The sequence below is a fragment of the Phymastichus coffea genome, unplaced genomic scaffold (genome assembly GCF_024137745.1).
Source record: "Phymastichus coffea isolate CEN01 unplaced genomic scaffold, Cenicafe_Pcof_1.1 PCOF00033, whole genome shotgun sequence".
NCBI lineage: Eukaryota > Metazoa > Arthropoda > Insecta > Hymenoptera > Eulophidae > Phymastichus > Phymastichus coffea.
Window position 1 is genome coordinate 449,218 of NW_026706844.1, and position 17,382 is coordinate 466,599.

A 17,382-nucleotide genomic window follows, 5' to 3' on the forward strand; every position below is an offset into this window, starting at 1 on the left:
TGAGCAAATAGACGAGAATAATGAAAATGAAGGAGAAGTGGAATCAAATAATCCTGCTAAAGATCCAGACTATGTTTGTAAACAAGTTGACAATGAAAATCAGAAACTAAGGCTTGCAGCTGCTATTCATGAAGTGATTACAGCTCCTCCTGCAAAAAAAATGCACTTAAATTTATGTGATTGTGACAGTGATATTCTGCGCAAGTCTATTGGTACAAACACTTTGAGTACTCATGCTGATGTCAATTGCAATCGTTGGATTAGTGATTTAAAATTAGCATTGTCGCGTGCACCAACGTGAAAAGAGAAAATTATTCTCTTAACAACGATGCCAGTGGATTGGCCAATTCGAAAAATAGTAAGAGAATTTGGCCTAAGTAGGCGTATGGTAAGCTCATCGCAAAAGTTACGTAATGAAGGAGGCACAGCCCATTCAAAAGAAAGGACGAGCTGTGAATCCTGACCTGATAAAAAAAGTTGAAGAATTTTATTTATCTGACGAAGTTAGTCGAGTTATGCCGGGAGTAAAAGATTTCAAGTCTGTCAAAATCGATGGAAAACGTACGCACGAAACTGTAAGCATTTGTTGATATTTTTTTTACTATAACACCGTATTTTTTTTTAATCGTGTTGATAAAATTATTATTGATAATTCTATCGATAAAAATCATTTAATAAATTATAATTTAATATTTGAGCTAAGTAAATACATTTTCTTTAATAGAAACGATTGCTGCTGGGGGATCTTTGTAGTTTACATAATGATTTTTTACAAAAGTACCCAAATCTGAAAATTTCTCTGGCTGTTTTTAAAGCTTTGAGGTCTCAGCAATGCATTCCCGTTGGCGCGAAAGGTACACATAACGTGTGTGTATGTAAAGTGCATGGGAACATCCGTCTTAAGCTGAGGGGTCTTAAAGAAGAATTTGCTCGTAAAAAGTTTAATTTTCAAACTACCTATCGAGATTACTTGAAAGCTATGATTTGTCCAAATCCAACTGCAGATTTCTATTTATCAAAGTGTCAAAGTTGTCCTGGCACAGACAGAATTTTTGATGAATTGAAAGAAACTCTAAGTAGATACAATATTACAAATATTTCTTTCAATCAGTGGCTTACAACTGATAGGTATTGTGTATTTCAATTAACGTATGAAATTCTCGCTTATTTTTTATAATTTATTTAAATCAAATCTGTTTTACACAGGTGTCAATTACTTCGTCAAACTGAAAGTGTCGATAGTTTTATAAAAAATATGGCTACAGAATTACCAGATATTTTGAAACATGATTTTATTGCTGGAGCACAAGCAAAATATTTGAATGAAGTAAAAGAGTCACTCGCCCATGGCGAATTTTTAGTCACTCTCGATTTGTCTGAGAATTATTCTTTTCATGTACAAAATGCCATCCAATCTCAACATTGGTCCAAGGATCAAGCATCACTGCACGTGTATGTAATATATTACAAGAAAAATAACGTTGTGCACCATCTTAATTTCGTTGTTTTTTCGGAGTATGAAAATCATGATGCCACTGGGATACATCTTTACAATTCCAAAATGATTAAATTTTTGATAAGAAAATTTGGCAAGCGAAACGTGAAAAAGCTCATTTATTTTTCTGACGGAGCGGGATCGCAGTACAAAAATAGGTTCAATTTTTTGAATCTGTTAAACCACGTAAAAGACTTTAAAATCAAGGCAGAATGGCACTTCTTTTGTACTGCTCATGGAAAAGGAGCTTGTGATGGCATTGGTGGTTGTGTAAAAAGAAATGCTTACCGTGCTAATTTACAGGATAAAACTATAGTCTCGACACAACAACTGTTTGAGTGGGCAAAAGATTTCTTCAAGAAAATTGATTTTGATTTTTGCACGTTAGCTGAATACAAGAAACACGAAAAAGTACTAGAGAAACGTTTTGCTACAGCCAAGACTATCGTTGGAACACGCAAGTTTCATTGCTACAAAACATTTGATTTGAATACATTAGAATGTAAAATTTTCTCAAAGGACTCAGAATCTACAATTGTAAAAGTAATAAAAAAAGTCGTCGCTGCAAAATAAATAAAAATTAGTACGTAACTGCAATCATAAAAACTCCAGTTACGGTGAGAGCGCGCGTTTGATCGGCGCTGTGTGCTCTGGCCTCGCGCCTCGGCTGCAGTTTCGCGCGTTCACAGTAATGTTTAAATATTTGTATTTTTTTATCAGACCGAGAGCACTAAAATATTTTGCACGAATGATTAAAGTATATTTCACAGAATGAGAGCGTATAAGAAAATGTTATTTAACGAAAGGAGAAGTTAATTAAATTAGCGATTGTTTATTGTAAAATCAATTATTTATTAGTAAAATAGATTTTTTTGGTGTAAATAATTTTTTTCCGATTTTCCAACTCTTTCCAAACCTACTATTAAAATTTCGTTGATTTTCATAATACTTTCGGAGATATGAAAATTAAAAAAAAAAGTAGATAGAAAATTCATTTGTTTATAACTTTTCAAAAAGTTGATATTTTCAAATGATACTTCAGGGTATCAATTTTCACATACAAGGCTTCAACAATCTGTCAAAACATATGAGGAATTCGAACAGTTGATTTTTACTGGCTCACTTGAGAGAGCTTGACTCAATAGGAAGAAAAAAATTGAGTTAGATGAAAATATATAACAATTGGGAGAGAAAGAAAAGAAAGAAAGCAAAGGGAAAGAAACCGAAGACAGCGAAGGAGAGGAAGGTGAAGAAATCAAAGAAAGAGAAGTAAAAGAGGTAATAAGAAAAATAAAAAAGAAAAAGGCGACAGGAGAAGATTGTATAGCAAATGAAGCGTGGGTGGAAGGCACGGAAGGCTTGATAAAAGATATGACAAAATGCTTAAACGGAATATAGAACGGAGAAGGATATCCGGAAGATGGGAGGAAGGGAATAATAGTACTAATATTAGTAAGAAAGGGAGGAAAGAAGAACTAGGAAATTATAGAGGAATAACGCTGATGGAAACGGGATATAAAATATATGCGGAAATATTGAGGAAAAAGCTGGAAAGAGAACTAGAAGCTAAAGAAACGCTAGGCGATACGCAGATGGGATTTAGGAACAAAAGAGGAACAATGGACGCAATATATATTGTAATGTGGTACATTACAAGGCCTTTCCTGAGCGCTGCATTATTTGCAACATCTCGGAAAAGCTATTCCCTTCCCTTGCCGCCCCGTAACCGGTTGAATAAAATAAAAACAAACGCGTCCTATATAAAACGATTACTTTTTTTCATGCCCGAACAACCACACCAGAGATATCGGCGAAACAAACTCGACAAACGCGATCCGACGGACACTTAAAAGAGAAGAGAAAAAAAAGGAGTGCACCACGAAATAAGAGAGCGCACGCACACATTCACTTCCGACCACGTGGCCGACCGGCAAAAGAAAACGGAAAAACTTGACTGAGAAGTGCAACGGAAATGCATGTTGATAACACATGCAGATCCGTTACACTCCCAGACACCAACACCAACACTCACAAAGCACTGACACTCCTGGGGCGAGCAGAAAATCGCCGATGAAGTGGCAGCCGGCAATCAGCTGTGTCGGGCTGCCGAACACCACCGGCGATATCCTGAGCGCCACACACAAGCACAACAACGACCACACAAACACCCGGGAACACGTCACTTAACCGATACGGGAGCGCCCCAGGAGGCGCTCCAACAACCGATACAGGAACACGAGGCGTACGCGCGAGAGACCGAGCGGCCATTTTGAAACGCCGAGACAGACTGAGAGCGAGCGAGTGAAGTAGACTAAAAAAGAGCGAGCGAGACAGAGCGAGCGAAATAGACTTAACAAGAGCGAGCGAGACAGATGATATGAAATGATGAATAGAATAATATGCAAATGCGAGGATGAGGGTGCTACAATCGAAACGGCGTATATTATATACGTATTCGTGACAAATTAAAATTAAAATTAAAATTATAATTGAAAAACAATGAACATGGAATAGATACCGAATTGTAAAATTCGCATGCGACCGACACCCCTATTATGATAGCGAGCGACAACTGCCCCGTTAGGTTTAAGCAATAAATTAACCGACAGAATTCGAACCTCTGACGAAATTCGCTAGTGACGTCACGACCAATCAGCGAATTAGAATAAAATTTAATTTCCGTCCGGATAGAAAAATAGATAAGAATAGGGGTAGATCTTTTCCGACAATTAATGATAGCTACCTTAGTGGGGGGTGAGAGAGGGTAAATAACGACGAAAGTAGGAGAGTTAAGGAGGGCGCTGTATCCTTCTAATTTATATACGAACCAATGATAAAATATTCGGAGGGCGCTACCGATATCCGAATTAGCATACCGACCAATAATAACATTTCTTCTCGGAAAGAAGAGAAGAAAAGCGATCTTTGACCACGAAAAGCCGATTCTCGTCCATTTTGCCACCGGTCTTCTAGCTAGAAGGAGTGATTGAGCCAGATAATTTCGTCAAACAGGACTAATTACGCAGACATTCTGTAATCTGAACGCAGCAATCTGAAATTAGCTAATTTTGTTCACCGAAACAGTAAGGAAGAATTGTAAGTAGGCAAAGTGCCACTCACTTATATTAATCGCGGAGTACGGAAATAAAATTTTCAGTGTCGTAGGTCGTCGCGACGCGTGGATCCGTCGATGCCGGTGCCTATCGAATCGCGCTGACCCCTCCGCCATTTCCTAGATCTAAAGTGAGTGTTAGGTTTATACGAATTAGAGGCAGTGGTTGAGTTATTCGCGCTGACCTTTCGCTAACAATTTGTTGCGAACGTAGAATTGGCCGAATAAACTTGCCGTGCTTATTTAATCGCGCTGACCTTTCCGCCATTTCCTAGATCTAAGCTGACCTTCCGCCATTTCCTAGATCTAAGCTGACCTTTCGCTAATAATATTTATTGCGAATGTAGAATTAGCCGAATAAAATTATCGAGCCTATTGAATTGTGCTGACCTTTCCGCCATGTCGTAAATCGAACGTGAGTGTTAGGATCAGACAAACAAAACTCGTGATTTAGGATATTCGCGCTGACCTTTCGCTAATAATATTTATTGCGAATGTAGAATTAGCCGAATAAAATTATCGAGCCTATTGAATTGTGCTGACCTTTCCGCCATTTTATAAAATCGAACGTGAACGTTAGGATCAGACAAAGAAGGCTCGTGATTTAATTTATTCGCGCTGACCTTTCGCCAATAAAATGATCCACTGCGAATATTGAAGGTAGACGAATTCGAACTCGTGATTCAATTCTTCGCGCTGACTTTTCGCCGTATAATACTTTATTGCAGAAATTGGGAATAGATGAATTAGAAGTCGTGACATAATTATTTGCGCTGACCATATTCCACCATCTTTGTCAATCCAAGACCGACCGGGAGAATATTAGTATTCCGACTAATTCGCCTCATTGCTATCTCATAATTATATTGGGTCATACTGACCCTAATCAATCCGACCACTTATTTATGGATCAAGCTTACCGTACTTATTTAATTGTGCTGATCTTCCCGCCATTTCGGAAACCGAACGTGAGCGTTAAGATCAGACAAAGAAAATTCGTGATTTAGTTATTTGCGCTGACCACTCCACCATCTTTGTTAATCGAAGACCGACCGGAAAATTATTAATATTTCGATTAATTTGTACCCTTGCTATTTCATAATTATTCAGACTTGTACTGACCCTAATCACTCCGACTTCTTGCTTATAAATTAATAAATACGTCAATAAAGTGATTAATTGTTTACCTACAATTTACTTCCGTTACCCTGCCTTAATTGCATGCTGGTGATTTTCAGCCGCGGGCGGTTATAATCGGGTAACGCTGAATCGCTATATTTTCGGGTCCCACGATAGGTAACATACGCGCGAATTCGAACGGACTTACGACCTGAATTAAGGAGCCATCATCTGAGCTGCCAGCTTACCATAATTGAGGAGGAAAAATTGGAATCGAGTAGTTGGACACCGAGGCCTGAACTGAGGAGATCGCGAGTACTCACCCGCTTGCCTACCCTGCGCAGTCGCCGCGAAGGCAAACCGGGATACACGCGACGAACCCCATTTTGGTCCTACCCCCGATGATCGCCCTAATTAGCCGACGGTCTGGCGCCATAAATAATCGGGAGTAATGAGTCAAACAGGCCTTGTGGCAGAAGAAACTCGTAGCGCGGTTAAAACCCCCGAAATTCCCCGCCACAATATTTTAAAAACAATAATAGGGAAGGAAATAAGGGAAACAGGAGGAAAACTGTTCAAATTTTTGGCAGACATGAAGGCCGCTTTTGATAAAATAAAGAGGAAGAAAATATGGGAAACAATGAAAGAGAAAGGGATAAATAGAAAAATTAGGAAAAGAATAGAAGAAATATACAAGAAAACAGGGAGTAAGGTAAAAGTTGGAGGAGAAATAATTGGGGAGTTTGAGACTTACAAAGGCGTGGCAAGGGTGCCCTTTGAGTACCACGCTATTTAATCTTGCCTTCGCCGACCTGGAAGTGAAGATCAAGCAGGTGCAGGAAGGAGGAGTAGTGATAGGAAGGAAGAAAATATGGACATTAGGATATGCAGATAATATAGTGATGATGAAAGAGTGAAAGTGGAATGAAAGAAATGCTGAAAAAATTAAAAAGATACCTGGAAGAAAGGGGATTAGAGTTAAATGTAGGAAAATCAAAGATGATGAAATGCAGGAGAGGAGGAGGAAGGGGGAAGGAAGAAGAATTCGAATGGGAAGGTGAGAAGATAGAGATGGTTAAAGAGTACAACTACTTGGGATATGTGATAAGCACATCTAACGGAAATAAAAAGTAGATAAAGAAGGTAGAAGGGAAAATAAATATGGGACTCGGAAGACTATGGGGGCTAGGAGAAAAGCTATTTAGAGAAAATTGGGAGCTGAGGATGAACCTGTTCGATGCTCTGGCGAAAAGCGTGATTATGTATGGAGCAGAAATCTGGGGATGGAAGAGATATGAGGAAATAGAGAGACTACAACTAAAATACATAAAGTGGGTATTAGGATTAGATAGAAACCCGCCAAGTTACCTAATACAATGGGAAACAGGAAGACAAGAAATGAAAGAAATAGCATTAGAAAGAGCAATGAAGTATGAAAACAAAATAAGAGAAGAAAGAGAAAAGGGAAAGAAATGAAAAAGATAAAAAGGGTAAGAAGGAGGAGAGAGAGGAAAGGCTGGAAAAAAGTAAAATATACAGAGAGAGGGAAGAGTGAGATGAAATGAGGGAAGAATTTTGGGAAGAAATAAGAGATGAGCTAAAGAAAAAAGATGAAAATGAACTATAAGAAAAACTAGAAAAATCAAGATACATAAACGAGTGGAAAGAGCTGAAAGAAGAAATGAAAAGGTATAGGTTAAAGGAAATTCAAGGAGAGGGAAGAATAAAAGGCCTGCAAATAAGAGAAAGGTTTAGGTTAGGTAATGAAACGAGAGGAAGCAGGTATTGGGAAAAAGAAGAAAATAAGAGATGTAGAATCTGTATGAAAGAGGAAGAAAATTGGAAGCATATAGTAGAAAAATGTGAAAAAAGTAGAAAGGAAGGGGAAGAATGGGAAAAAATAATAATAGGAAGCAAAGAAAAGATAGCGTGGATGATGGAGATAAAATGGAAAAGAAGAAAAAACGAAGAGAAGAAAGAAAAAGAAAAGCAAGAAGACGAAGCTGCATGTTATGTCTCAAGACGTATCTTTATTCATTTACACTCTCTAAAAAGTGCAACTCCGAATTTCTTAAAATCAAAACTATGTACACGTCCACCGGAAAACTATACGGCAGCAAAACACAAAGACCATACTCAGCATTACACAACGCACATTGAACTCGAAAGGAAAATTACCCAACTACACAGAAACATCAGCAATTAATTAAGCACAAATTCATGTATATAAGACGAACCACCCGTAAAGAGTCGGGCAGTCATTATTGTTACTCCGTACACGTCAGTTCGACAATTGACGAATAAACTTTACGTATCGACGCTACAGTCGCGTGCAAGCCTGTTCGACAATTCGGCTAACTATTCAATCACTACTTGTCAAACTATACTATTTGACCCTAATAACTACGCGATCCATTAAAAGTGAGAACGTGCAACTTCATTATTCAACCTCTCCAAATACCGAGATCTACAATACCGAAAGTACTCCAGAGGCAGTAAGTACAACAAAATAATAAAACATATTCATTTCTATCCATATATCGTATATTACTCATTACCTGTGAACCCCAACCAGCCACTAATATTATATTGGTACGTTTCGCACATTCGCTGTTCGTAGTCTATGCACGAGACGTAACAATTGGTTCCGGTACGAAATTAGAAAAATCATTTTATTTTATCAATTCAAAGTGCAAAATCGGAATAAATTACTTTATATTACCAATTCAAACTTTTCAATACAATCTTCAAGGTATCGATTAACAACAAATTAATAATTTCCAATCTCGAAAGGAATTTTTTTTTACAACAAATTACATTTCAATCGATTTCTTTTGAACTGAAAATACATAATATCAAATTCGTAAATTGTGTCATTTCATAAGCGAGAACCGTGCTTTGGCGTAGTAACTCGATCATCGCGCGCCGCGAGTAAATGATCTGGTAGAATCTACAACTCAGCAAAAATTTTGGAACTTGAGTCGAAATAAGAAAAGAGTAGAGAAGAAGTAGGTCAAAACACCAATTCCTTACTTACTCATATACGAATTTGTTACTTATATAATTATACTTATATGAATGCTACAATATTATTAATCGAACAATATACGAATCATTTTACGCGACTCCCTCCCAATAACCGAACAAATTTTAATTATCGATTTTTAGTTCTCTTCTTAAGTTCAAATTATTTCCTTCTGAACCTTCTTATAATTTTCAATACAATTTAAATTCAACACATTTACTTTTCCTTTTCTTTTTTTTTTTTTTTTTTGAATAAAATGCCCATATGAGTAAAAAAATTATCCCAACTAGCAGAGTAATTTCAAACGACTCGAAGCTTACGCGATCCCAAACGCGTAGCAATCCCCAATTGAAAAGCCTCCTACATAAAGAGTTAAAAAAAAGCGCATTCAAAAGAAACAGCAAGATACAATACTCACCTACAAAAGAAGTCAAGAAAACACAAGCAGAAATTACAAGAACCGAAGATTCACCAGCAACTCAAACAGAAGAACAAAATTCAATTATACAAGAAAACAACTCTTCAACAGTAAATACCACAATAGACCCCGATAAAAATCAACGATACTCAGACTTTGGAGGAATTTACAACGAACAAAACCTGATCTTAGGAACTTCAAAAGATACATTTTTAAATCTCGAACTACAAAATCAAGAAGAAGAAAAAACACTTGCCGAAGAAGATAAACAAGAACTCACAATTCCGAAAAATTTTGAAAATAATTTACAGAAGGAAGACTCACGGAAAAGTGATTTTCTAGCAGTAGTAAACATAGACACACTCATCGAAGACCCGTCTACCACAAAGCAAGAAACAAAAATCATTAGAGAAAATCCTACGCCATCAATTAACAAAATGCCTACAAATATGGATAACCAGGAAAAACCAATGAAATTACAATTGAAAGATGTAGCAGTCTTCGTCGCGGAGTTCGATGGCAAAAACATACCACCTATGGAATACATCTCCATGTTAAAAGAAGTAAAGGATATTATAGACGACATCGATGAGAGAAATCTTACAAAACTATTAAAAATAAAAATTAAAGGTGAAGTAAAAGAAGCCATAAGAGGAAGCAAAGTGGAAAATATAACAGACCTAATCAATGCAATCAGAACCCTATACCCCATCAAAGAAGACATACACGCACTATATGCAAAAGTTCATCAGATATCACAAGAGGAAGACGAATCAGTTGTACACTATACTAAAAGAATACGACAACTAGTATTAAGAATAAAGGAACTAAATAAATGGGAGGACATCACAGCAATAGAACGAACACAATTCGAAGCTACACTAGACAAAGAAGCAGCTAAAAGCTATAGGAAAGGACTAAAAGCAGAAATCAGATGCGAAATAGGCCCAGGAACTACAGTACAAGAAATGTCGACAAGGGCAATAGACATTGATAGCGATATAGAAAAAAGGAAATACAAAACAAAACCAAGTAGAAATTATACATATTCAAACGATAAAGAAGAGTTTCAAGAAGCAAAAATCCTCACATGTCAAATATGCAGAGAATATTCACATGAAGCTCTATTTTGTCGCACAGCAGCCTGCGTATACTGTAACGGAACAGACCATTTCTCGAATAGCTGCAGGAAAGTGCCAAAGAAAATTAATTTAATATGCAAATTCTGTAGCCAACCGAGTCATTCAATAAGTGCTTGTCGCTTAAACAAAAGATAAAATATCCACTGCTAATATTGCCAAGAAATGGGACATGAAGTAGATCAATGCCCACACATCATCGACTACGAAGCATGCCGGAAATGCAACGAAACAGGACACAACCCAATAAATTGTAAGAATGATCAAATTTTAAAACAAAACAAATGCGAAAATTGTGACAAGATTGGACATACAATGCAGCAGTGCCCAGAAGTAATATGCAGAAAGTGCAATAATATGGGCCACCTCGTAAAATATTGTAAAGCAGGAGAAATAAAAAAGTCTCTATACAAAATATGTGCTATCTGTGATGAAGTAGGCCACGAACAAGACACCTGCGACCAAGTAAAAATCATGTTCACAGAATTCAAAGCTAAACAGAAATTTAAGTTCCAGTATTGCGAAGACACAGGCCACACAGCTAAGTATTGCCCACTTCTAAAAACGCAACCGCAGCAAGTTCAACAAACTCCACAACTGTCATATAACTCAAATCATAATAGATTCCAAAGGAAAGGCTGTGCCTACTGCAAAAGTCCAGGACATAATATAAACGACTGTAGAAAACTAAGCGCATTAATGAACAACACACCAACAAATCAACAAAAGATATGCGAATCCTGCAAGAAACACGGCCACGTAATCGATGAATGCAGCATAATCTTGTCACGACAAAAACAAGCCGGCGAATTCTGCGGAAAACGTAAAATAGCCGGTCACACAACACAGAATTGCTTCAGAAATAAAGGAAGAGCGGGAAACTTCGAGGCCCTTTCTGGAGGGAACGCCTCCTAGAAAGGGAACACAATGAAAAAGCGCTCCCACAACAAAAAGATACAAAAATACAACAAGTCAAAAACACAGCCAACATAGAAGCAAAAACATACGTATTGAAAATGGAAAATTTACTGCAATATATTGAAGTCGATGATCCATATTCAAACAAAAAACTCAAATTGTTGATCGATAGCGGAACTCAACTAAACATCATACAAAATAATAGTATTTCAAAACGAGACATAAATAGCAATGAACGGATACTGATCTCCGGAATAACCGACAAGTCTATCAAAACCCTAGGATCTACAAAGATACCAATACAAAATCCATTCTTTGATTTCCATGTAGCCCCGGACACTTTCTCTATCCCATACGATGGAATTCTAGGAATAAACATTTTCTTAGACTACAAGGTGAGACTAGACGAAGGATACCTAGAAATCAATGGAGAAAAAATACTCGTAAAATCTACAAAAGATAAACATACAACTCCCACAATTACTACACTACAAGAAAAATCGATTGTTATCTCAAATCAAGAAGCCAACACTATAGAATAAATTACAGGAAAATACGACATTACATCAAAAAATGAGGACATATCATTATATCAAGATCTAGAAAAAGTATTAACGACAGTAAACGAAATAAACACGCAAGAAAAAGAAAAAGCAGAGCAAGCACAAGAAGAATGCGACGAACAAACGTATCAAGCAAATTTAGCAAAATTCATGGAAAATATAAACGAAGCTCTCGAAAAAAAAAAAGAGCAAACAGAAGAAGAATACATCATGGACAACTATTATACCTTTTGTTTGACATTAGAACAAAAAATAAAAATAGAGGACAATACAAAACAAAATATACAAATACAAGAAGCAGAATTATCAGGTAACGAAACTATAGATACACAAAAAGAAATACAAAGGAAAATCATACATGAAAAAGCCCCGGAAACTCAAGACACGAAAGAAAGACGAAACCGACTGACCGAGACAGTAAAGCTAGACCACTTAACCCACAAAAAAAAACAAGCGATAGAGAACTTGATTATATCATTCGAAGACATATGCTGGCTAGAAGGAGACGAACTCGGCATGTGCAATATCGAAGAACACGAGATCAACTTAACAGACGAAAAACCAGTATATATCAAACAATTTCCTTTGCCCTACACACTAAAACGAGTGGCATTGGACGAAACAAAAAAACTAATCGCAAACAAATTAGTTAGACCTTCAACAAGTGCATTAATGCACCAGTATGGGTCGTTCCAAAAAAAGGACTCACCAAAGAGGGAAAAAAAAATGGAGATTAGTCATAGATTACAGAAAATTAAACGCTAAAACAATACTAGACCCTTACCTGATACCTAACATATTGGAAATCTTTGATTGTATAGGAAAAAACAAATATTTTACAACTATCGACATGGTTTCTGGATTCCATCAAATAAAAATGAAAGAATCAGACATTCGCAAAACCGCCTTCAGCATACCTGGCTTAGGACGCTTTGAATTCAAAGTGCTATTGGATTAATCAACTCGCCAAGAATTTTCCAAAGAGCACTAACAACAGCACTCGGAGATTTAAGAGAAAAAGGCTTCTGCTATGTATACATCGATGACGTAATCATTGTAGCAAATACAGTAGAAGAACACAACGCAAGATTCAAGCTCATAGCACAAAAGCTAAGGGAAGCAGGACTCAAATTAGAAACCAGCAAATGTAAATTTTTTCAAAAAGAAGTAGAATTTCTAGGACATATCATAAGCGAAGAAGGCGTAAAAACTGATCCAAAGAAAATCGAAGGAATACAGAAATTCCCTATCCCTAAAACAGTTAAAAATATTAGAGAATTCTTGGGACTTACTAGCTATTACATATGCTTTATAGACAACTTTTCAGATATAGCCAAACCATTAATACAGCTATTACAAAAAGACATAGAATTTGTCTGGAATACAGAGAGACACAAATCATTCGAAAACTTAAAGAAAGCTCTATACTCTGCACCAATACTGTAATATCCAGACATGACAAAACCCTTCATAATAACAACAGACGCATCAAATTTCGCATTAGGGTGCGTACTCTCACAAGGCAAAATAGGCGAGGACAAACCAATTGCATTTGCATCAAGAGTGCTAAAACCAGCAGAAAAAATGTACCACACATACGAACGCGAAGCATTAGGAATTGTATTCGCTGTGAAAACATTCAGAAATTACATATACGGAAATAAATTCACAATAGTAAGTGACCACAAACCACTACTATCTCTCAAATCTGCCGACAATAACTCCAGAGTACAAAAATGGAGACTCAACCTACTGGATTACGACTATGATATTATCTACAAACCCGGGAAGATAAATACAAACGCAGACGCACTATCAAGAAACCCTGTAGAAAATACCATGGTAACAGTCGTAATCAGAGCGCAAAAAGCTAAAGAAACAGGAAAAATACAAACAACAGACATACAAAATAACAATACAAAAATAAAAAGAACAATTAAGAAGAAAAGAAAACAAAAAACAAGCCCAAGGGATAAGAAAAAAATAACAAACCTCCAAGATTACCCACCAGAAATCACGACAAGCAAAGCAGATCTATAAAAGCAGAAACATGTAGTCTTCACAAAAAAATCCATAAAGTCACGGAATGACAACGTTGCAATATTTGTAAACCAATCACGACAAATATTAAACAAAAAAATGGAACAATTTATAAAGTCAAAGAAAATCAATATCAATAAAGACCTCCGCACAAATGAAATCGAAATTATAAAAATAAATTCAAGAAAATTATTTATTCTATGCATAGACTCAGGCCAATCAGCAATAACAATAAAACAAATTATCACTCACATCCTAATTATCCGCACAACAAAAAGAAAATAGATTCAGCATTTCAAAAGACCTACAGATAAACAATATTCATTGGCAAGAAATAGAAGAAATAATCACAAAAACCTTTCAGAACTCAGGTATTAACATAGTTATTTCCTTAAACTATATCGAATATATCGAAATCAAAGACCGAGATAGAATATTCAATCTGAACCACTCATCCGCCTTAGGAGGACACTCAGGAGTAAATAGAACATTAAATCGCATCAAACACAAGTATTATTGGGAAAATTTAAAAACAGACATAGAACAAAGAATAAAAAATTGTGAAGACTGCCAGAGAAATAAATTAAAAAGAGTAAAGACAACACAACCAATGGTTATAACGAAAATACCGTTTAAAACTTTTGACAAAATTGCTATGGATATAGTAGGTCCACTAAATATTACCAAAAATCAAAATAAATACATCCTTTCCATTCAAGATTTATTATCAAAATTTCGAATAGTGATACCTCTACCCGATCAAACTGCCGAATCAATCGCAGACGCATTTATAAAAAAATTTATATGCGTTTTCAGTTCACCAAAAATCGTGCTCACAGATAGAGGGGCAAACTTTACAAGCAAACTCTTGAAATGCATAGCGCGCAGATTTAAATTCACGAAAATAGAAACAACAGCCTTTTCGCCACAATCAAACGGTTCATTAGAAAGAGCCCATCACCCATTGTGCGAATACTTAAAAAATTTTTCAACTAAAAAAATTGAATGGGATGAATTACTAGAACTAGCACAATTCCATTATAACACAAGCGTACACAGCACCCACAGATTCACACCACATGAACTAGTTTTCGCTTATCCACCACGATTACCTTCAAGCGAAGCTTTGAAAAGCTTCAGAACAATTACCCTCTTTCAATAATTACCTGTCACATTTAATCACAAATATGAAAGATATTGCAAATTTTGCAAGAGAAAACCTAATAACCACTAAAGAAAGATCAAAAAAGTATTACGATCGCTTCATAAACCCAACAGATTTCAAAATTAGAGATCAAGTCTGGCTCATAAAAGGACCTAAACCAGGCAAACTCGAAAAGAACCGAAACCTGGGACCATTTGAAATCTTAAAGGTTACAGACAAAAATAATGTCATCATAAATAAAGGTGGAAAAGCAAATACAGTCCATGCAAATAAATTAATTATGCATAAAAAGAAAATCTAACAATAATTTATGTTTTAGGACCATTCCAAAATGTATCAACAATTCTTAATACTAATTACAATTATCAAAACAGCATCAGCCATCATCGGATACGACTGCGGGACAACAACGCCAAACATCACGACGTACTCCCTAGTAGACACGGGAGAATGCGACTTTCACAACATTCCTGTAAATAAATCGAATGTATATATAGAATGAATACAAACCGCGGAATTCCGCGAAATTTCCGTATTACAATGTAAAATAGAAATACATAGAACTGTCTCCACATGCGGAATATTCGGGCACTTAATACCCACACCAACTGGAGAACAGGAATACATTTACGAAATAAGTCATGAACAATGTAAATTTACCCATGAAACGGGAACTTTCGTATATGACAATATTTATAAAATTGTTGATCTAAAAATAAACGCAACCACTTCAAAAAGTATCGATTTCGCGGGTATCGCAGAAGGAAACTCCTGCTACGGAGCAGCCTATGCTGATAGCTTCGGATCATGGAATAAGGTATTTGTTCATGGCTTAATCAAAATAACACTAATACAAAGTATAGCTAAAGTAAACCTAGATAACGATAAATTAAGACTAAACACAGGGACCGTATGCAAGTTCTCTGACAAAACATGTATAGACATGGAAGCGGGCTATACCTTCTGGGATATTTTACCAGAAGGAGAATGCTTCAAAAACGAATTCGATGTGCTATTTAAAGGCATGGCAACGAAATATTCTAGTGACTACGATCACGAAATAATTTACGCATTAATTTCTAGCGAAATAACATTTGCTCTAAGCGCTAGAAACAAAATACAACGCTGCAACAGAGAACTTGTAAGAACGGAACACCTGAAACTATTTATTGTAGAAAAAGACAATTATATAAACGCATATCAACTAGGAAACGACTTAGTAGGCACAAGAAGCAACGTAAACCTAAACCTATTTACATACGTCAATTCAAAATTCGTATACGTTGAAAAACATTTAAGGAGTCAATTGAACAAATTATATTTGAATCTAATAACAGAAAGATGCGAAGTTGAAAGAAAGATAATACAAAATGCCCTATCCATTGCCACCCTCTCCCCCGACGAATTTGCATACGACATCATGAAAAAACCGGGATACATCGCAAGAGTTGCAGGAGAAGTAGTACACTTAATAAAATGTGTACCAAAAACAGTAAAAATAGTCAAATTAGAAGAATGTTACAACGAACTCCCAGTAACTTCGGGAAACGAAACATGGTTCCTGACACCAAAAACACACATCCTCAAAAAGAAAGGGGAACAGATAAACTGCAACGCACTCGTCCCAACGTACTACAAGCTCGAAGAAGAATGGGTCAGACTCACACCCAAACCTCAACCATGCGCAGCACCAAACACACTGAGACCTAACACAAAAATAGGATGGAACTTCAAATCAATAAATTCATTAGCAACAAGTGGAGTATATTCCCAAGATGAACTAGATGAACTACAACAACAAATAATGTTCCCTATGGAGAGAACATCAATACTCAACGACATAGCAAGAGCGATAGCGGGAGACGTGACAACAAGCGGAAGCATCTTCTCAGAAAACGCTATAAAAAACATCGCAGTCAGCACCTGGAATATGATCATAAACAAAATGATCACTTGCGGATCAATCTCTTCAGTTATGATTATGATATTGATCTTAATAAACACAATAAAATTAATAATAGATACAATAATTAGAGGATATACACTACACACAATCTACGGCTGGTCGCTCCACCTACTCGGAGCCACCTTCAGCTCTATTACACACCTCCTCATCAAACTTGAAAAACCAAGCGAAGACAGAACAGACAACGACAAAGGAAAACACATGGAACTGCAAGAAATCAAGATTATCCCTACAATACCTATCTCGACACCTAGACGCACAACACCACCTCCTCTACCAAACAGACCACCTTTTACCCTCAATAATCAAACCACTCTTTCAACTAAAAATAAACATTTGTTTTCACTAGAGTTAAACTAATACAAACATGACACTCCTCAAATGTAGCCTAATTTTAATCGGGTAGGGAAGCGACATATTCG

The 17,382-nt window shown here is 36.4% G+C and overlaps 1 protein-coding gene across 1 annotated transcript; it reads left to right on the top strand.

Moving 5' to 3' along the window:
- Positions 1–10,473: 10,473 nt before the first annotated feature.
- Positions 10,474–11,223, top strand: LOC131663335 (uncharacterized). The gene has a single exon (XM_058933694.1). It carries the CDS (start codon positions 10,474–10,476, stop codon positions 11,221–11,223), a length of 750 nt encoding a protein of 249 aa, XP_058789677.1.
- Positions 11,224–17,382: the final 6,159 nt, after the last annotated feature.

Coding starts and splice junctions, on each gene's coding strand:
- LOC131663335 (XM_058933694.1), top strand. CDS start 10,474: ATGGGACATGAAGTAGATCAATGCCCACACATCATCGACTACGAAGCA.